Source organism: Bos indicus x Bos taurus, chromosome 8 (assembly GCF_003369695.1).
Source record: "Bos indicus x Bos taurus breed Angus x Brahman F1 hybrid chromosome 8, Bos_hybrid_MaternalHap_v2.0, whole genome shotgun sequence".
In the NCBI taxonomy this organism is placed as follows: domain Eukaryota; kingdom Metazoa; phylum Chordata; class Mammalia; order Artiodactyla; family Bovidae; genus Bos; species Bos indicus x Bos taurus.
This window is the reverse complement of record NC_040083.1, coordinates 370,580-392,923: the sequence shown is the minus strand read 5'-3', so window position 1 is coordinate 392,923 and position 22,344 is coordinate 370,580. Positions and strand designations below refer to the sequence as shown.

At 42.4% G+C, this 22,344-nt stretch overlaps 1 protein-coding gene across 1 annotated transcript in view; it reads right to left on the bottom strand.

Annotated features, from left to right (window-relative positions):
* The window catches only part of ANXA10 (annexin A10), a 79,231-nt gene that overhangs the window by 29,724 nt on the left and 27,163 nt on the right, over positions 1-22,344 (bottom strand). Inside the window, exon 2 of the mRNA XM_027548911.1 lies at positions 5,900-5,981. Within this exon, the coding sequence (XP_027404712.1) occupies positions 5,900-5,981 (82 nt within the window). The remainder of the gene's footprint in view (positions 1-5,899; positions 5,982-22,344) is intronic.

Here is a 22,344-nt window from a genome sequence, read left to right as displayed (position 1 = left end):
TGTGAGAGAGAGGGTCTGGCAGTGGCAGAGTGGAGGTGGGGAGGCAGAGAATCTTCTTCAAAGACTGGAATTTCAGATTTGTGACAAAGACGTAGCCTGAAGTGAAGTGACACCGAGCAGCAGGGTGTCCAGCCTCCCGGGTTACGTCCTGGACCCAAGGTATGTGAGATGGTTCCAGAGGAGTCTGTTGACCAAGTGATCCAAAATGAATGTAGCTTTAATAAGCAGCAGAAGGTTTTTTTGTGTTGACCATCTGGTGATGTCCATGTGTAGAGTTGTCTCTAGTGTTGTTGGAAGAGGGCGTTTGCTATGACCAGTGTGTTCTCTTGGCAAAACTCTGTTAGTTTCATTCTGTACTCCAAGGCCAACCTTGCCTGTTACTCCAAGTATCTCTTGTCTTCCTGCTTTTGTATTCTAGTCCCCTATGATGAAACGGACATCATTTTTATTTATTTATTTATTTTTTGGTGTTAGTTCTAGAAGGTCCTGTAGGTCTTCATAGACTTCGATCTCTTTGACGTTAGTGTTTGGGGCATAGACTTGTATTACTGTGATATTGAATTGTTTACCTTGGAAACGAACAGAGATCATTCTGTAGTTTTTGAGATTGCGCCCAGGTACTGCATTTTGGACTCATTTGATGACTGTGAGGGCTACTCCATTTCTTTTAAGGGATTCTTGTCCACAGTAGTAAAATGATTGTTATCTGAATTAAATTCATGCATTCTAGTCTGTTTTAGTTCACTGATTCCTAAAATATTGATGTTGGGTCTTACGAAGCATTACTATTAACAAAGCTAAAGGAGGTGATGGAATTCCAGCTGAGCTAATTTCAAATCCTAAAAGATGATGTTGTGAAAGTGTTGTACTAATATGTCAGAAAATTTGGAAAACCCAGCAGTGGCCACAGAACTGGAAAAGGTCAATTTTCATTCCAATCCCAAAGAAAGGCAATGCCAAAGAATGTTCAAACTACCACACAATTGCACTTATTTCACATGCTAACAAGGTTATGCTCAAAATCCTTCAAGCTAAGCTTCACACAGTGACCCTAGAACTCCCAGATATTCCAGCTGAATTTAAAAAAGGTGGAGGATCAAATTGCCAACATCCATTGGATTGTAGAAAAGCAAGTGAGTTCCAGAAAAACATCTACTTCTGCTTCATTGACTATGTTAAAGCCTTTGCCTGTGTGGATCACAACAAACTGGAAAATTCTCAAAGAGATGAGAATACCGTATTTCCTTACCTGCCTCCTGAGAAACCTGTATGCAGGTCAAGAAGCAACAGGTAGAACTGGACATAGAACAACAGACCGGTTCCAAATTGGGAAAGGAATACGTCAAGGCTGTATATTGTCACCCTGCTTATTTAACTTATATGCAGAGTTCAGTTCAGTTCAGTCCTCAGTCCTGTCCAACTCTTTGTGACCCCATGGACTGCAGCATGCCAGGCTTCTCTGTCCATCACCAATTCCTGGATCTTGCTCAAATGTATGTCTGTCAAGTCGGTGATGTCATCCAACCATCTCATCCTCTGTTGTCCCCTTCTCCACCTGCTTTCAATCTTTCCCAGCATCAGGGTCTTTTCCAATGAGTCAGTTCTTCGCATCTGGTGGCCAAAGTATTGGAGCTACAGCTTCAGCATCAGCCCTTCTAGTGAATATTCAGAACTGATTTCCTTTAGACAGAGTACATCATGCAAAATGCTAGGCTGGATGAAGCACAAGCTGAAAAAAAGACTGCTTGGAGAAGTATCAATAACCGCAGATATGCAGATGATATCACCTTTATGGTGGAAATGGAAGAGGAGCTAAAGAGCCTCTTGATGAAGGTGAAAGAGGAGAGTGAAAAGGCTGGCTTAAAACTCAGCATTCAAAAAACTAAGATCATGTCATCTGGTCCCATCACTTCATGGCAAATAGATGGGGAAACAGTGGAAACAGGGACAGACTTTATTTTCTTGGGCTCCAAAATCACTGCAGATGGTGACTGCAGCCATGAAATTAAAAGACGCTTACTCCTTGAAAGAAAAGCTATGACAAACCTAGACAGCATGTTAAAAAGCAGAGACATTACTTTGCTAACAGAGTTCCATCTAGTCAAAGCTATGGTTTTTCCAGTAGTCACATATGGATGTGAGAGTTGGACTATAGAGAAGGCTGAGCATTGAAGAATTGATACTTTTGAACTGTGGTGTTGGAGAAGACTCTCAAGAGTCCCTGGGACTACAAAGAGATCAATCCAGTCAATTCTAAAGGAAATCAATCCTGAATATTCATTGGAAGGACTGATGCTAAAGCTCCAATACTTTGGCCACCTGATGTGAAGAGCAGACTTACTGGAAAAGATCCTGATACTGGGAAAGATTGAGAGCAGGAGGAGAAAGGAACAACAGAGAATGAGATGGTTGGATGACATCACCGATTTGATGGACATGAGTTTGAGCAAGCTCCAGGAGATGGTAATAGACAGTGAAGCCTGGTGTGCTGCAGTCCATAGGGTGGCAAAGAGTCAAGCAACTGAACAACAAATAAGATTTTTCAGTTATATATACATACTGATTTTTGCTATCATCACACATAATTATTATAATGTGATTTTTGTTGTTATCCTGTTGGAATTATCCACAATACACCTCTCTGAATTACTCTCCATTTTTCAAAGTTCATAGCAATTCTGGCTCATTTATTCTTTTAGAAGTATTTAAAAATATTTTCATATGGATCTCAAAAATGTTATTCAAATATCAATTAAAATAACTGTAAACTTAGGAATCAATTTAGAGAAGTCACTAACATATCTGTTGAATTATTTATGTGTTTTTCTTTTCTAAAAGACTTAGTAAACATTTGTATAGTTTTTGTAAATTACAAGAAACTTTATTTGGTTAGAATTATTCATATTTGTATTTCTATCAATATTTCAAATTATATTATTTTTATTTTGGTCTTAACAGAATAATTCCTTAATGAAATAGATGATATTGAACTTCATGTGGACCTTGTGTTCAGAAAAATTATTGAACTCTCATGCTGCTGCTGCTGCTAAGTTGCTCAGTCGTGTCTGACTCTGTGCGACCCTATGGACAGCAGCCCACCAGGCTCCTCTGTTCATGAGATTCTCTAGGCCAGAACACTGGAGTGGGTGCCATTTCCTTCCCCTGAACTCTCATACTTCTAATAATTTTTTACTGGATTACCTTGGATTTTGAAATTTGCTGATAATGTCTGCTGCAGAAACAAAGAATTTTGACTTATTCTTTAGACAGTGTGTCTTTTTCTCTTTCTTGTCCTATTGCATTAGGGCCAGGAATTCCTAAATAATTCCTACTTGATGGTTTAACAGAAAAGCATAGCGTAATGATCCTTACCAATTTTATGGGCTTGTATGATGTATGGTTGATTCTTGTTATTCATGATGTGTTTCTACAAAGTCACCATGAATATGAGTTAGTAGATACTGAATGGTTACTTCCAGGGGAGATACAGGAAAACTCAGCCACAAGGTGTAAAGGGACACTTCCTCCACCTGTATAAATAGTGTCTACACACACTCTACAGCTCACACCACATTATTGCTGAGTAAGGGCAGAGGCAGGTAGTGGCGGATCTAATTTAAGTAGCACCGAGGGTCCCACAGAGATTCGTTTTGTCTTGTGGGCAGCTTTGCCATGATTTAGGCATGTAGGTCAAAGATAGTTCCCGTTGTCCAGGATCTGACAGGGATGGTCTGGAAGTTACATGTGCTAACTGAGACAAAATAAACACAGGTACTCTGTGTTCTAAGCATCCATGGGCGGGGGCAGCAGCTGGTCACAGCTGGGGCTTGGCAAGTGCACTGTTAGAGACGTTACCTGGGAGGCACTGCTTTTCCTCGGTGAACTGTTACACACTGTAAGACACATTTTATTAAAACAACTCCCTTTCATTTGCATCAGACCATATTTTTGCTTTCTGATTTTTCTAAGTATTAATAAAACACAGAGCCAAGTCAAAAATCATCAAGTAGGATTACATCAAACTCAAAAGCTTCTGCAAAGGAAAAGACTACAGTTAACAGTACTGCATTGCATAGTTGAAAGCTCCTGAGAGAGTAATCAGTGAATGTTCTCAGCATAATAACAAAAATGGTAATTATGCGATGAGAAGGATGTGTAAGCTAACCTTACTGGGTTAACCATTTAGCAACATGCATGTCAAATCATCATGTGTACATACACCTTGAACTTACACTGTTGTATGTCAGTTATGTCTCAGCAAAGCTGGAAAGAACCCACAGTAGCCAAGGAGAACACTCGCAGTTGTCATTTTTGGTTGAACTTTGCCAGGAGCATCCAAGCGTGTTGACCTGTGTCCTTGCTCTATCACCCTGAGGCATGCCTGAGCTGTCACATGCAGAACCTCCTGGAATCCTTCAGCTAAAACACTGACAAGCAAAAAGCTGCAAGGGTCGAAGTGAATCTGAATTCTGACCCTAAAATTGCAATGACAAGAAAACTGAAACTGGTGCAAAGAAAAAAACTTTTTTTTCAATGAGTAGATTTCTCTGATCTATAGTTTTAAAGCAAAATATTCTCCAGAAGGAAGAGTTCATCCATAACTTTCTATTACCCTGCCTTTAGATTTTTCTAGTGATGATTGATATTTCAAAAGGAATGGAAGCAGTGCAGATTCTTAAAGTGGACTTCAGAGCATATTCAAGTTCTTGATTGTTTTCCTCTGGGGTCCTGCTAGTGGACACACGCACACACACACAAACACACAGACACACAGACACACACATACACATAGTATCGCTCTCATAAAAGCAACCTTGTCTTCCAAGCTGACAGTTCGCTTTCTCCTGAAAGGCTTTGTATGTTTGGTGCAAATGTTCTGGTGTCAGTGTTTATCTCCCTGCTCACCAGCAGTCTCCTTCGCACAGGTTGACGTCTCACAGCTCTGTGTTGAATCCTAAGGATTAAATCCTTTTTTTAAAAAAACTCAACAACTTCCCCCTTCTCTCTACATTTCTTTCCTAAACTCTTGTTCGTTCATTGGACATCCACTTCTAAGGTGGGCGACCCCGCCTCCCCACCCTGAGAGCTCACAGACTGATCTGCAGTTGACCTAGGTGGACAGGCTGGGTGAGTGGGGGTGGGGGCAGGGCCGTGCAGAAGGAGGTGTCTGGCCTGATGAGTCTGGAGGATAAAGAAGGGCTATAAAGAGGACGGCTCACTTGAGGGGGTTCCTGAAAGATGAGAATTTGAATGCCAAGTGGATGGGAGAAGAAAACAGCCTTCCAGGTGGGGTGGGGGAGCAGTGGGGTGGGGTGGGGGTTGCTGGGCAAGTTTGCAGGATGTAGAGGAGCTGCCCCTGGGAAACAGCAGAAATAGGGCTGGTTTAGCTGGATATGGAGGTCCCAAAGGAAACAGGCTAGAAAACAGACAGTGAGAAAAGATGCTTATCCCAGATAAAGTTTTTGACTTAAGAATTTCATTGAATAGTAGTGGTGAGACACTTAAGAATTTAAGGCAAAAATATATTGATCAGATGTGCAATGGTGAAAAGCAATTCTGTTCATCTTTTCTATTTTTTTTATTCTATTTCTTTGCCCAGCTTTTTTTTTGAATCTGTGTTTCCCTTCTGTAGGGCTTCCATGGTGGCTCAGATGGTAAAGAATTTGCCTGCAGTGCAGGAGAGCGGGTTCAACCCCTGAGTTGGGAAGATCCCCTGGAGAAGGAATGCAACCCACTCCAGTATTCTTGCCTGGAGGATCCATGGACAGAGGAGTCTGGTGGGCTACAGTCCATGGGGTTGCAGAGTCAGACATGATTGAGTGAGCATGCACACAGTCATAAAATAATGTGAAAACACAGAAAAAATGACCCCAAAGGAGTTAGACATCCCCAGGCTCACCGAATCCCTGGAGTGCACCTCCCAGCAACTCAGCATCCAGCACGGGGTTGAAATTCGGAGCTGGGAAGATGGTACCCTGAACCTGATGGGGAGGGTCAAAGAGAGAGAGGAATTGGGTAATTCTCACCAAAGACTTCAGCGTGTTTTTCATATAAATAAAGACAAAAGTACATTCTATATGTTTGAATTACTCTAAGACACACACATGGGTATTTTAAACAGATGTGTTATTTGTATGTCAGTTGCGGTGACTTAGTTGTGTTCTTTTCAATCCCCTGTTCTCTCCTGTATTGGGATCTAGAAACTGAGAAACTAGAACTGATAGTAGAAAAGTGTAAGAATCAAATAAATACATGTCTTCTTAGTAAACAGTAAGCATTTTCTTAGGAATTGGAGACTACTTAGAAATTGAAAAGAGAACCCTATTATGGGGCTTCATTCCATTTAAATGCTGCTGCTGCTGCTGCTAAGTCGTTTCAGTCGTGTCTGACTCTGTGCGACCCCATAGACGGCAGCCCACCTGTCCCTGGGATTCTCACCAGGCAAGAACACTGGAGTGGGTTGCCATTTCCTTCTCCAACACATGAAAGTGAAAAGTCAAAGTGAAGTCGCTCAGTCATGTCCAACTCTTAGCGACCCCATGGATTGCAGTCTACCAGGCTCCTCCGTCCATGGGATTTTCCAGGCAATAGGACTGGAGTGGGGTGCCATTGCCTTCTCTGCCATTTAAATGAGTTACAGATTAATCCTTTGTCGCTTCATTTGCAAATATTTTCTCCCATTCTGACTGATATCTTCCCCTCTTGTTTATGATTTCCTTTGCTGTAAGCTTTTAAGTTTACGTAGGTCCCGTTTGTTTATTTTTGCTTTTCTTTTCATTTCTCTAGGAGGTGGGTCAAAAAAGATCTTGCTGTGGTTTATGTCAGAACATGTTTTTCCTAGGTTTTTCTCTAATAGTTTTATAGTGTCTGGTCTTATATTTAGGTCCAAGCCAGAAAGAAAAAAATAAATATTCACACATATACGTGGAATCTAGAAAAATGATACAGATGAACTTATTTGCAGAGCAGAAATAGAGACACAGATGTAGGAGATAGACTTGTGCACGTCGGGGTGAGGGGAAGGGGGACAAGCTGACAGAGTAGCGTTGACATGTATAAATGGTTGTTTGTTGTTCCTCACTAAGTCGTGGCTGCCTCTTTGTGACCCCAGTGGACTGTAGCACGTCAGGCCTCCTTGTCCACCATCTTCTGGAGTTTGCCCAAGTTCATGTCCATTGAATCAGTGACGCCATCCAACCATCTCATTCTCTGCTACTCTCTTCTCCTTTTGCTTTCAATCTTTCCCAGCATCAGAGTCTTTTTCAATGAGTTGGCTGTTCACATCAGGTTGCCAAAGGATTGGAGCTTCAGGTACCATGTGTAAAACAGATAGCCAGTGGGAAGCTGCTGTAGAGCACAGGGAGCTCAGCTCGGTGCTCTGTGATGACCTAGAGGGGTGGGAGGAGGAGGCGAGGGAGGTCCCAGAGGGAGGGGTATATGTACACACGTGGCTGATTCACTTCACTGTACAGAAGAAACTAACGCTACATTGTAAAGCAACTATACCCCAATAAAAAATAAACAATGAGTTAGAAGTGGCAGTTACCAGTACAGCTTTAAAAAAAAAATTCAGGGGCCCTAAAGTCATATTATAGAAAATTGAAATATTGAATCTAGAATCGAAATTCACAAAAATCTAGATGATGCAGGTAGAGTGGAGGTTTTTTGGCAGAAACTTGCAGGTGCAGAGGAAGCCATGAGCTTCCGAAGCCCCTCCTTTTACACTCTGTCGTGTGCCGATAGTAGAGTGACTCTGCATCCCTTATTGAGTCCGAGCCAGCAGCACTGGGCTGGGTAGGAGCACACGCCAAGCAGTAACCACCAGTTCAGGTGTGCTGAGAAGGGGAGCTCCCCCCGTTTGTTGTGAGTTTGCCCAGAAATGATGGGCAAAGAGCCTTCCCATGGTGACGAGTCTCTGGGCCCTTGAGCAGGCAGCTTCACAGAGCAATTCTGTTGAACACACAACATTCTGGGGCCCATGGTCTAAGAGCAGAAAATTAATTAATTGATGAGCCTGGTTTCTAGTCTTAAGAAACATGCATATACCACTGCCAAAAGATTAATGAAAAGATTTTGGGGGGAGTAAGAGCACTGTTCACCTGTGTTAAAGCTAAGAATTAAATTCAATTTGTGTTCCACTTGACCGATATTAATAAGTTTTTATACTCAGAGGCACAAACGTGTCTGTGAAACATTCTTTTTAAATCCTAGATGGACAGATGTGTGATTAAAATACGGACATAGTTTAGGACCTTAGGATGCCCACGTGTGTGTCTGCACTCCAATGTCCAGTTCACTTCTGAATCAGTGAAAGTGAAAGTCGCTCAGTTGTGTCTGACTCTTTGCGACCCCAGGGACTATACAGTCCATGGGATTCTCCAAGCCAAAATACTGGAGTGGGTAGCCTTTCCCTTCTCCAGGGGATCTTCCCAACTCAGGGATCGAACACAGGTCACCTGCATTGCAGGCAGATTCTTTACCAGCTGAGCCACAAGGGAAGCCCAGGGATACTGGAGTGGGTAGCCTATCCCTCCTCCAGCGGGTCTTCATGACCTAGGAATTGAACTGGGGTCTCCTACATTGCAGGTGGATTCTTTACCAGCTGAGTTATGAGGGATATCTCAAGCTTATTGGCGATGACCCAGAACTTACTTTTCTTGAGCCAACCCTCATTTCTATACACTATTGCATAGGAGACGATATGAGTTTTATTTCCCTATTCACTATCACCCCTGAGAATGAAACTCTATTAAGAAAATAGACTTCGGTTTTTCTTTCAGTCACTAAATTGAGTTCAGAAAGCAGACTCTAAGTTAAACTCCTAGATTGAGTTCTCTTCACCTCGGTTATTTTCTTTTGAATCTTATAATCCTAAAGCAATTTAAGATTTAAACTTTTGAAAGATAAGCCCTGCCTTTAAATGTGAAATTTATTCTCTGCTCTTTGTCACTGTCTTTTACTAAGTCCCTTTTGTCTGCGTAGCTTTTTCTCAGGTTTTTCCATTGGGAAAACTAAAGGCTCATTGAGGCATGTTCATTGTAGGAGTTAGAAGGCTGTTGCACAGGTCTTGGGTGACAATGCCATTCATTGCCTGGTGACCTCGGTCTTGCTGCAAGCTCTCAGACAAAGGACTGTCTTATTTATTTATTTTTTAATTATGGGAGTATAATTGCTTTACAGTGTTTTGTTAGTTTTTGTTGTACAATGAAGTAAATCAGCTACATATATATACATACAGCCTCTTGAACCTCCCTCCCAACCCCCTATCCCACCCCTCCAGGCCGTCACAGAGCACGAGCTGAGCTCTCTGTGCTTTACAGACGCTTCCCACTGGCCATCTGCTTATGTGTCAGTCCCAGTCTCCCAGTTTGTTCCTGTCTTAAAAGTGTAAAAGAGAAAATGTATTTGGAAACAGTGAGACATATTGTTACATATGAGTAAGTAGCCTAGGCCATCTCATCTCTGAAGGTACAAACGTCCACCACAAAGCAGAGCATTTCATTCCTGGCTGGACTAGGGTCCTCCAGAATTCCGACTGGAGTGAATGCTATAAAATAAAACTATTCATATATTTTGCAAAAGAAAAAAAAAAAAAAGGCACACACACACAGAGCTCTAAAAGTAATACATAAGGAAAGTTGTTCACTCGCTAACTTGTGTCTGACTCTTTGTGACCCCATGGACTGCAGCATGCCAGGCTTTCCTATCCTCCACTATCTCCTGGATTTTGCTCAAACTCATGTCCATTGAGTCAGTGATGCCATCCAACCATCTCACCCTCTGTTGCCCCCTTCTCCTCTTGAACTGTCTATAGTGATTTATTAGACAAAATTTGTATGTGAAATAAAAATCCACAGTTTTTTCTTCATAGTTTTTTTAAATCCTCACACAGACTACTAATACAATGTATTTTTACAACATAATGCAAAAATTATTTCTTTCTGTTTACACTTCTTGTCTCTTTTGCCACTTAAAGTACTCTCCTTATCTATTCGTCTTAGAAAACACTAAAAATGTTTTAGAAGTAAATTCAACACTAAAAGTAAAAAAGAAATTGTGAATAGTCAGTAATTCAAACAACAGTTTTCTAGCGAGCTCTTGTCATTCATGCCCACTTATATAGCATGTTAAATCATTATATTCATTTCATATCAATTATTATGTTTCAGTTAAGCTTGGAGTCAGCAACATTGTTTCATGTAAGGTACCTACTTAGGGTTCCTTGGAATGCTGCCCTCTTCTTTTAATGGTCATGTTTCCTTGTTTCATTGAGATGTAACTGACATGTGGCCTTGTGCACAATGTGATATGATGTCTGTGTGTGTGGTGAAGTGCTCCCCTCAGTACAGTTAGTTGGCACATCTGCCACCTCACATGGTCTGTCTTTCTTCTGATGAGGAAACTTGAGACCTGCTCTCTTAGATGTTGTTGTTGCTTAGTTGCTTCAGTCGTGTCTGACTTTGGGACCCCATGGACTGTAGCCCACCAGGCTCCTCTGTCCATGGGGTTCTCCAGTCAAGAATACTGGAGTGGGTTGCCATTCCCTCCTCCTGGGGATCTTCCAAACCCAGGGATCAAACCTGCATCTCTAATATCTCCTGCATTGGCAAGAGTGAAAGACTGTTATGTTAGGTATTTTTCAGAATGTATGCCTCTTAAAGTGAAGTCCCTTTTAATATAAGTGTTCCTAATTTGTTCACATCTTAGAGCAAATTGGAAATTTTGAAAAAGTGGACACTTTCCAATGTGACATAAAAAATAATGCATCTATCCACAAAAATTTTTTTTTGCCTTGAAAATTGACAGATTTAGACATAGTGTCACTTAAAAATAAGTCCTAATGCCTGTCATTTCCACTTGAATTCTTACCGCAAGGTAAGCAGAATATGATCTTGACTTCTACTCATTTGTGAATTTAGATTTTTGACAGAGGAATGAAACATACTCCCTTTTAAAAAGACAGAACAAACTGCTTCATCAATTCACTATGCAGAAGGTTATGAGTAATTTGTAAATTTAAAATTGGTTCCAGAACCTACTCCCCTGAGTGAATAATGAATGGATTTCTTCAAGTGACAGAAAAATTTCAGAATTATCTGGAACTGAATACAGACTGGAAGACTCACAGATTGCTCATAAAGTTGATAAAAACATCTTAATCATCTCATATCAATAGGTGCATGGATCAGTGCATATTTCATCTCTTCATAGCTGACCTAGGGGCCAAGGTCAGTAAACCCATGCTGATCCTTATTCAGCACCCACTCTTAAGTCCTTTCTCTCCTCTGCCTTGTGTCACCCGAACACTAACCACCTGGGAGCCTCAAGAGTTTCGACTTTGAAATGACAGCTGGCCTGACTGGTGCCTGCCAGTAGGTGGGTTTCAGTGAATGACTTAGCGTAGTTTCAATGTCATTGGGATTTCTAGATCTCTAGGGAACTGAGGATTTTTGGAGCCCTGTGAGGATACCCTCCAGGAGTCCTGGGCCTTCATTCATGGGCATATTGTCACTTTGGGGCACGGGTCCCTGGTCTTCACTGACTCAGTTCTGAACACCCCACACCCACTCACCTGTCACTCCTGTCTGCAAGAACATCCTGAACGATTTCAATGGCTTGGAGACAAACAGCACCATGGGGTGATTGACCCACCGTCTCCCACCTTCCAGGAGCGTGTCCTTCAGTCCCTCTGCTCCCGGCAACACCTTCCTCGGGTACCCTTATCTCAGCCTCTGCTCCTGCTTCCTTGATGCTCCTCCCCACCCCACCCCCCGCCAGTCTCCCCACCCCCAGCGAGCTGTCCCCGCAGCCAGAGAGGTCCCTTGCGGGTCAGACACGACACCTATCCTTCTGCCTCAAGTGCCCCCCACCCAGAGCCGGGTTTCCCATGCTGGTTTTCTGCTCTGGTGCACAGTGGGGATGCTGTTCACGTGAGAAAAACATCCCGGTACACCGGGATTTACGCACACATCCAGGGGGCTGGCCTGAGCACGCTGCAGGGCGTCAGCAGAGCGCGTCCTCCCACCCCGGGGGCAGAGCAGGAGTGTGTGGGGGTAGAGCAAGAGCTTGAACCTCGGCGCATCGGTCAGTGTCCACGGCGACTCTGCCCGTGACTAAGAATAGATCACAGTCCAGAGGTTTCAACCGCGTAAGCAGAGCTCTGCGCACCATCCCAGGCTGTCTGTGGGGGTTCCTGCCTGACTTCCTCTCTCCTGAACCTCTCGGCTCCCGCACACAACAGCCCCACACTGCAGCCCCAGGGAACTTGTCACCCACCCGTGCCCACCTCCGTACCCACTCCCATCCCCAGACTCCTCCGTGACTCTGGGGAGCCTCCACTCAGGATTTGACTGATGGCTCCAAGGCCACGTGTGCAGGGGTCCCTCCTGACGTTCCCCTCCCCCCAGGAGTGTCCGCGCCCTTCCAGAGTGCAGCCGTGTGCCATCCCGTGCCAGTGGTTGGTACCCCATCAGGAAACGACCCTAATTCCTCCTTCCTTCAAAATAACAGAAACCCACTTCTGCAGCACTGTGCAGGACCCCGGCCACCTCCCAGACACTCAGAGGGACAGAAACACATACACAAGCTGGAACAGTGGGCTGGAGTACTGCGGCACAGAGGGAAATGTTCCTCCCAACTCTCCCGGTGTTCCCAGAGCACGAAGTCTCCTTAACTGGGCTTCCTGCATTTCATTGAGGATGGACCTGAATGTGACTGGTCGTGCAAGGTTAGAGATTGAACATTCTCATGAAAAAAGGAAGAATATTTGGATTTCCAGGCATCAGTTTAGGAAGAGACACAACAAGTCACGAGAATGGAGGTGACCTAGAATTACACTCTTTCCTCCCAGACTCTGGAGTCAGCTCAGATTGCACCTGTTCTGTGGAGTCTTCCCTGATTTTATTGTGTGTTACCTGTGGCTGACTTTGCTTATTAAACATGGCCTTGCATTTTTTTGCATTTACCTTTTCCTCCAAATTTTTAGTTTCTGCAGGGCAGTGACACTTCCTGCTTTTCAGAGCATTTAGGGCAGCACCTTATTCAGGAAGTGGGCTCTGAGGATGTCTGCAAAATGCTAAATAGAAAAGTGTATGGACCCAAAGGCATCTGAATGCATCCCCCGGCTTCAGAATCCGCTTTCCACACAAGCGGGCTGTGCTCCGCGCACCTTCACCCGGGCTTCCCAGGCAGTCGCCGCAGCCATCTCGTGAGACTGGGTTGTCAAGTGTATTTCACAGGTGAGGAGGCGCTGGGGCCAAGTGAGTGGTGTGTCAGGAAGCCCACACTCAGCTCCAAATTTATCTTCCTGGCTGGTGCTTTTTCCATTAGAGCTGGAGTTGATGTAAAATAAAATAACATGTATGGTTGAGGCCCCTTACTCATTTCTTTTTGCCAGGGAAAATGTCCCTATTTGCAAAGGTTCCTGTGGGTAAAACTAAAACTCTAAAGCATAAATTCTTACTCTTAAGCCAGTTCTATTAGAACAAGAAAGGGGTGTGTATGTGTGTGTGTGAAGGAGGGGTTGAGGAAATTAGAGAAAGACAGCCAAAAATAGATCCAGTGGCTGGGCCACTGAAGTGCATTTAAGAACAGAATGTCTAATAGTTAACCTCCCAAAGAGCGTTAGTCACTCAGTCGTGTCTGACTCTTTTGCGACATGACTGTAGCCCACGAGGCTCCTCTGTCCATGGGGTTCTCCAGGCAAGAATACTGGAGTGGGTTGCCATGCCCTCCTCCAGGGGATCTTCCCAACCCAGGGATTGAACTTGGGTCTCCTGTGTCTCCTGCATTGGCAGGTGGATTCTTTTTTTTTTTTTTTTAACGATAATTGCTTTACAGAATTTTGTTGTTTTCTGTCAAACCTCAACATGAATCAGCCACAGGTGTGTGTGTGTATATATATATATATATATATATATATATATACACATATATATATATATCTCCCCTCCCTTATGAACCTCCCTCCCATCTCCCACCCCATCCTACCCCTCTAGTTTGCTACAGAACCCCTGTTTGAGTTTCCTTAGCCATACAGCAAATTCCTGTTGGCTGTTTATTTTACATAGTTTCCATGTTTCCATGTTACTCTTTCCATACATCTCACCCTCTCCTCCCCTCTCCCCAAGTCCATAAGTCTATTCTCTATGTCTGTTTCTCCATTGCTGCCCTGTAAATAAATTTCTTCAGTACCATTTTTCTATATTCCCTATATGTGGAGGCCTGGTGTGCTGCGATTCATGGGGTCACAAAGAGTCGGACACAACTGAGCGACTGATCTGATCTGATATGTGTGTTAGAATATGGTATTTATCTTTCTCTTTCTGACTCACTTCACTCTGTATAATAGGTTCTAGGTTCATCCACCTCATCAGAACTGACCACTGAACTCACCTGGGAAGCCCAGGGAAATATGCATCTAGCATGTAATAAAAATAAAGCTTAGTGATCTGATGACTACCATAACTACTGATATTAAGATGTGCTAAGTCATTTCAGTTGTGTCTGACTCTGTGACACTATGAACTGTAACCCGCCAGACTCCTCTGTTCATGGGATTCTCCAGGCGAGAATACTGGAGTGGGTTGCCATGCTCTCCTCGAAAGGATCTTCCCTGATATTAAGATAGGCTGAGTTATATTCTCAAATTGATGCAGAAGTGTTTATGACTATGAACCAACTACTAAATTAGTTTCTGTAAGATCTTTACAACTTAGTAGATGGATGTTAAGGAGTTTAAGAAAAGAATGGAGGAACCTGGATTCAACCACATGGTCTCTAATGATTGTGGTCCAAGAGTGTCTTCCCTCACAGGACTTTATATTTTGAGGAAACAGTTATGAAGGAAGATGTAACTGAAGATAACTTTATCTGAATAACAGGTATTGTGAACATTATCTTAATAATATGTAGTAGAACACTATAAAACTTAACCCTCCTCAGAATGAATTGATGGCATCAAATGACTGCTTTCTCTTGAAGCCTCAAAATATTCAATTCTTAACCCCAGGAATCTAAGATGCTCCCATGTTTGTAGGTGTGATTAAGTGAAGGGGTTTGAGGTGGAAAGTATCCTGGATTATCTAGGGGCCCTGAATATAGTTTTACCTATTGAGGCAGAGGGAGATTTGACTACAGCAGGTGATGTGAAGCTGACAGCAAGCTGCCGCGATACAGGCTGTGAGCATGAAGGAAGGGCATTGTGCAGGGAGGTAGGTGATTTCTAGCTGCTGAAAGGGTGAAGAGACCCCCCTTTCCAGAGGCTTCAGGAGGACCTGGAAACAGCAGCCTGGTGAGACTGATTTCAGGTTCCTGACTTCAGAGCTGTCAGAGGATACGTTGGTATTGTCTCCACCTTTCTGATACTTTGTTACAGAAATAAAACAGAAAATGAACCCTTCACCTTGGAATCCTCCTCTCCATCTGTCCTCCAAGCCTGAACTCTTAGCTCACGAACTTGCTCAATCCATTAGGAACCCCACCCCGTCAAATGATACCCTTAAGCCAGCCCCCCAAATTCATAAATATCCAGCCTTCCTCTGCACCCTGAGACACTGTTAAGACTGTCAAGGTAGAACTTCCCCTTCTATTCAATCTGCTTTATTGCTGGAGTGCTTTGGTGCCATTTCTAGGAAGCCTGCATTTGATATGATACAATGAGGAAATCTGAAATAACATTCTGTCTGGATGAATAAAAGGCAATGGGTTATTACTGTTTTGTAAGTAAATAAAGACTGTCACTGAAGTTACCAGAAAGACTAGGTTTCATAGCTTAAAACATCTTGGAAGCATTTCATGTGACTGATGCCAATTAATGAGGATTGTAAGAAGATTACTGCTATTTGGTAACTCTGTCCAGGGTCTTTCAGAATAAACAGAAAAAGACATAGGGTTGAGATTATGAATTACAGAAGAAACAATAAGATATAGAGACATAATTTAGGACATTATATTTAATGTATACGCCCCTAGGAGAGAGCATAACTATGGAAGAAAAACAATACTAAGAAACAATAAAATAAAACTAATAAATAATATAATCATAATAAATACATAACAATAACAAAATAACATATCACTATATAAAATAAATATAAAATAATTAAAAATAGAGAAAAATGCATCATAAAAAATTCAGGCAGTGAAAGAATCACATCCTTGTGATGTGATAAAGAAGGACCATCTTGTCTCAAGGAATAGTAAAGAAAAATATCAAGGTCAGCACTTAAGGGACAACATTTATACATATTCCAGTTGCTTACAAGGGACATAATCAAACTGGAATCTGAATTCTCCTTCATAAAATTAAATTTTAGAAGGCATTTGATCAGTCTTTCCAGACTTCAGAGGAAACAACTGAGGATTCAAAGTTTTAAACCCAGTGAACTATAAATTGAAAGAAAGGGCAAAAGAAGAAGTTACCACTTATATACCCTTTTCAAATCATAGTAAGAATGATTCAGCCCAGTAAAGCTGACACTGGAAGGAAGGAAGTCATGTGAAAAACAGAAGTAATTCCATATTCTTAGCACCTCAATCCAGAAATAATGGCACCCACTGAGTTTCCAGTATGTCTCAAGAATCATGGTAATTTACTACCAAAATCACTGCTGATGGTGACTGCAGCCATGACATTAAAAGACGCTTACTCCTTGGAAGGAAAGTTATGACCAACCTAGACAGTATATTGAAAAGCAGAGACATTACTTTGCCAACAAAGGTCCGTCTAGTCAAGGCTATGGTTTTTCCAGTGGTCATTATGGATGTGAGAGTCAGACTGTGAAGAAAGCTGAGTGCCGAAGAATTGATGCTTTTGAACTGTGGTGTTGGAGAAGACTCTTGAGAGTCCCTTGGACTGCAAGGAGATCCAACCAATCCATTCTGAAGGAGATCAGCCCTGGGATTTCTTTGGAAGGAATGATGCTGAAGCTGAAACTCCAGTACTTTGGCCACCTGATGTGAAGAGTTGACTCATTGGAAAAGACTCTGATGCTGGGAGGGATTGGGGGCAGGAGGAGAAGGGGCCGGCAGAGGATGAGATGGCTGGATGACATCACTAACTCGATGGATGTGAGTCTGAGTGAACTCTGGGAGTTGGTAATGGACAGGGAGGCCTGGCATGCTGCGATTCATGGGGTCGCAAAGAGTCAGAGACGACTGAGTGACTGAACTGAACTGAACTGATGCCTTATCTAACTCCCAGGAATTAAACAATCAGAAGTACACACAAGATGCATGAAGCTTAGGTCACTTTCTGTTCAAGATCACGAGCTTAGTGATGGGTGCAGACTAGCACCCACTCCAGTCTGAATCCACCCTCCCACTCTGTGTTTAAAATTTAATTTATATTGGAATATGGTTCATACACAGTGTTGGGTTAGTTTTAGGAACAGCAAAGTGGTTCAGTTATACATATACACGTATTCATTCTCTCTCAGATTCTTTCTCCATATAAGAATATTAGGTAGAGTTTTCCTGTGCTGTACGATAGGTCCTTGTTGATTATCTCTTTTATGCATATTAGTGTGTATATGTCAGTCCCAAGCTCCTAATTTATCACTATCCCCAGTGTTTCCACTTTGGTCACCTTAAGTTTGTGGGTTTTTTTTTTTTTTTTAATTTATTTATTGATGGTATCCGGTCCCATCAGTTCATGGCTAATAGATGGTGAAACAGTGGAAACAGTGGCTGACTCTATTTTTTGGGGCTCCAAAATCACTGCAGATGGTGACTGCAGCCATGAAATTAAAAGATGCTTACTCCTTGGAAGGAAAGTTATGAGCAACTTAGATAGCATATTAAAAAGCAGAGACATTACTTTGCCAACAAAGGTCCATCTAGTCAAGGCTATAGTTTTTCCAGTGGTCATGTATGGATGTGAGAGTTGGACTACAAAGAAAGCTGAGTGCTGAAGAATTGATGCTTTTGAACTGTGGTGTTGGAGAAGACTCTTGAGAGTCCCTTGGACTGCAGGGGGATCCAACCAGTCCATCCTAAGGGAAATCAGTCCTGGGTGTTCACTGGAAGGACTGATGTTGAAGCTGAAACTGCAATACTTTGGCCACCTGATGTGAAGAGCTGACTCATTGGAAAAGACACTGATGTTGGGAAAGATTGAGGGCAGGAGGAGAAGGGGATGACAGAGGATGAGATGGTTGGATGGCATCACTGACTCGATGGACACGGGTTTGGATAGACTCATGTGATGGACAGGGAGGCCTGGCGTGCTGCGGTCCATGGGGTCACAATGAGTTGGACATGACTGAGCAACTGAACTGAACTGAACTGATTTATTTATTTTAACTGGAGGATAAGTATAATACTGTGATTTTTTTTGCCATATGTCAGTAGGAATCAGCCCCAGGTACACATGTGTCCCCCATCCTGAACCCCCACCGACCTTCCTCCCCACCTTCTCCCTCTAGGTTTTCCCACAGCACTGGCTCTTGGTATCCTGCGTCATTCATTGAACTCACACTGGTCATGTATTTTACACACGGTAATGCACATGTTTCAGTGCTATTCTCTCAAATAATCCCACCCTTGCCTTTTCCCACTGAGTCCAAAAATCTGTTCTTTACGTCTGTGTCTCCTTTGTTGCCCTGCATGTAGGATGGTCGGTACTGTCTAAATTCCACATATGTGCATTAATATATAGTATTTGTCTTTCTCTTTCTAACTTACTTCAGAAAGAAACAGGCTTTGTTTTCTAAGATGTGGTACCTATATACAATAGAATATTGACAGATTTCATGATATCTATATGATATTATGATAAGATAAAGATTACATTTAATGTGTGAATAGAATATTATACATATGTACAATATATACAGGCTTTGTTTTCTAACCCTAGCCCTAACCCTAGGCTTTGTTTTCTAAGATGTAGTACATATATACAGTTCAATATTACTCAGCCATAAAAAAAGAATGAGATAATGGCATTTTCTGCAATATGGTTGGAGTTAGAGACTGTCCTGAGTGAAGTAAGTTGCTGCTGCTGCTGCTGCTGCTAAGTCCGACTCTGTGCGACCCCAGAGACAGCAGCCCACCAGGCTACCCCATCCCTGGGATTCTCCAGGCAAGAACACTGGAGTGAGTTGCCATTTCCTTCTCCGAAGTAAGTTAGAGAAAGACAAATATTGTGTGATATCACTCATATGGAATCTTAAAAATTGATACAAATGAACTTAAACAAAATACTGAGTCACAGACTTTGAAAACCATCCCCCTTACTTCCTTCCATGCATGGAACAGATTCCGGTGGGAATATTTTATCATTAAATAATTAACCTACACTTAGTATAATCATGTTAGCAAATAAGAACGTCTCTGACAAAAGTTAAAACATCATTTGTGATCTCATTGTCTACAAATTATTGGTAAATATTTAGTGGCAACAACAAAAGGAAATATCTGCCAAGTCCTCTTCTTGTGCTTTTCGTATCTTTACATATAACTGTGTTTGTCCAAATGGAATCATGTTTTACATATTTGGTAATTTGCCTTTTCCTATGGGCTTCCCTGGTGTCTCAGAAGGTAAAGAATCTGCCCGAAGTGCGGGAGACCTGGGTTCAATCCTTGTGTTGGGAGGATCCCCTGGAGGAGGGCGTGGCAACCTGCTCTGGTGTTCTTGCCTGGAGAATTCCTTTTCCTAGTGTACCAGTCTATAGGAAATAGCTTACAGTCTCTTCTGTTCTTTTCTTTGAAGATAAAATTATGCAGCAGCTCTAAAAATACTACTCAACCTGACTTACAAATAATCTAATTAATAATAAGGTATCCTAACACTCTTTTAGTTCTCGTCTATATCATTTAAAGAGACCTGACTCATACATGTGTGCTGAGTCATGTCTGCCTCTGCGATCCTATGGGCTGTAGCCCACAAGGCTCTTCTGTCCATGGGATTTCCCAGGCAAGAATACTTCAGTGGGTTGCCATTTCCTTCTTCAGAGGATTTTTCTGACCTGGGGATCGAATCTGCATCTTTTGTGTCTCCTGAATTGGCAGGCAGGTTCTTTACAACTAGCGCCACCTGGAAAGCCCAAAGAGACCTGAAATCCACATCCCAAACAGAACAAAGTGTATGTGTGGGTTTGCAGACCCTGGTGTTCTGAGGTGAAGGAGGCTTCTGTACCTCTTGCTCTCTTCCTGCCTACTCTGCAGTTTAAACAGTGCCTTTATGGTCTCTGTTTGATTCGAGGTTATCAACAAGGCTGTAGCAGGCAAGGCAAGTATTCTTTGTTCTACATTACATATGAAAATGATAACTCAATGTTTGTATAACACCCTTGGCTTAATAATTGGCAAACCAGAATAATAGTGTTCTGACGTTAAACCCAGTGCTTTCCGTGTATATCTTACTTCTCATTCCTATTCTCTCTCTCTTTTTTTAACTCTTTGTTCTTATATTTAAAAAAAATTAATGCTGCTTTCATATTTGTTTGTGTATTTTTAAAAAAGATTAAAAAAACCCTAGTGCCCATAACATAGTATAGAGGGAATAGAGATATCATAACTTCAAATTTTTAAAGGTTAATTGGGAAGCAAATTCAATATAGGATCCATAGCTCAAACTCAAGGAACATGTGGAGTCTTGAATTTCAATCTTAAGATAGAGATTATGTTGCAGTTAATGAGCGAAGAATTGCATTTCAGGATTTATTATAACAGTTTCTACAAAACGAGGCTACTCCTAGATGAATGGTGATTTCAGCCACTCTACACTAATTTTATATTTTTAGAGGTTGGTAACTAGCAGTCTCAGGAGCAACCCCACATCTAGGGAGCAGTGACTGCGTGGGCACAGGAGGGCTGAGAGGAGCTACTCCATGTTCAAGGGTGGAGGGGCGGTGGTGAGGAGATACCCCTCGTCCAAGGTAAGGAGCAGTGGCTGCACTTTGCTGGAGAAGCTGTGAAGAGATACCCCACATCCAAGGTAAGAGAAACCCAAGTAAGAAGGTAGGTGTTGTGAGAGGGCATCAGAGGGCAGACACACTGAAACCATACTCACAGAAAACTAGTCAACCTAATCACACAGACCACAGCCTTGTCTAACTCAATGAAACTAAGCCATGCCGTGTGGGGCCACCCAGGATGGGTGGGTAATGGTGGAAAGGTCTGAAAGAATGTGGTCCACTGGAGAAGGGAATGGCAAGCCACTTAGGTATTCTTGCCTTGAGAACCCCATGAACAGTATGAAAAGGCAAAATGATAGGATACTGAAGGAGGAACTCCCAGGTTGGTAGGTGCCCAATATGCTACTGGAAATCAGTGGAGAAATAACTCCAGAAAGAATGAAGGGGTGGAGCCAAAGCAAAAACAATACCCAGTTGTGGATATGACTGGTGATAGAAGCAAGATCCGATTCTGTAAAGAGCAATATTGCATAGGAACCTGGAATGTCAGGTCCATGAATCAAGGCAAATTGGAAGTGGTCAAACAAGAGATGGCAAGAGTGAACATCGACATTCTAGGAATCAGCGAACTAAAATGGACTGGAATGGGTGAATTTAACTCAGATGACCATTATATCTACTACTGCGGGCAGGAACCCCTTAGAAGAAACGGAGTAGCCATCATGGTCAACAAAAGAGTCTGAAATGCAGTACTTGGATGCAATCTCAAAAATGACAGAATGATCTCTGTTCATTTCCAAGGCAAAACATTCAATATCACAGTAATCCAAGTCTATGCCTGAACCGGTAATGCTGAAGAAGCTGAAGTTGAGCACTTCTATGAAGACCTACAAGGCCTTTTGGAACTAACACCCAAAAAAGATGTCCTTTTCATTATAGGGGACTGGAATGCAAAAGTAGGAAGTCAAGAAATACATGGAGTAACAGGCAAATTTGGCCTTGGAGTACAGAATGAAGCAGGGCAAAGGCTAATAGAGTTTTGCCAAGAGAATGCACTGGTTATAGAAAACACCCTCTTCCAACAACACAAGAGAAAGCCCTACACATGGACATCACCAGATGGTCAACATCGAAATCAGATTAATGATATTCTGTGCAGCCAAAGATGGAGAAGCTCTATGCTGCTAAGTCACTTCAGTCGTGTCCAACTCTGTGTGACCCCATAGACGGCAGCCCACCAGGCTCCCCCGTCCCTGGGATTCTCCAGGCAAGACACTGGAGTAGATTGCCATTTCCTTCTCCAATGCATTAAAGTGAAAAGTGAAAGTGAAGTCACTCAGTCCTCTATACAGTCAGCAAAAACAAGACTGGGAGCTGACTGTGGCTCAGATCATGAACTCCTTATTGCCAAATTCAGACTGAAATTGAAGAAAGTAGGGAAAACCACTAGACCATTCAGGTATGACCTAAATAAAATCCCTTATGA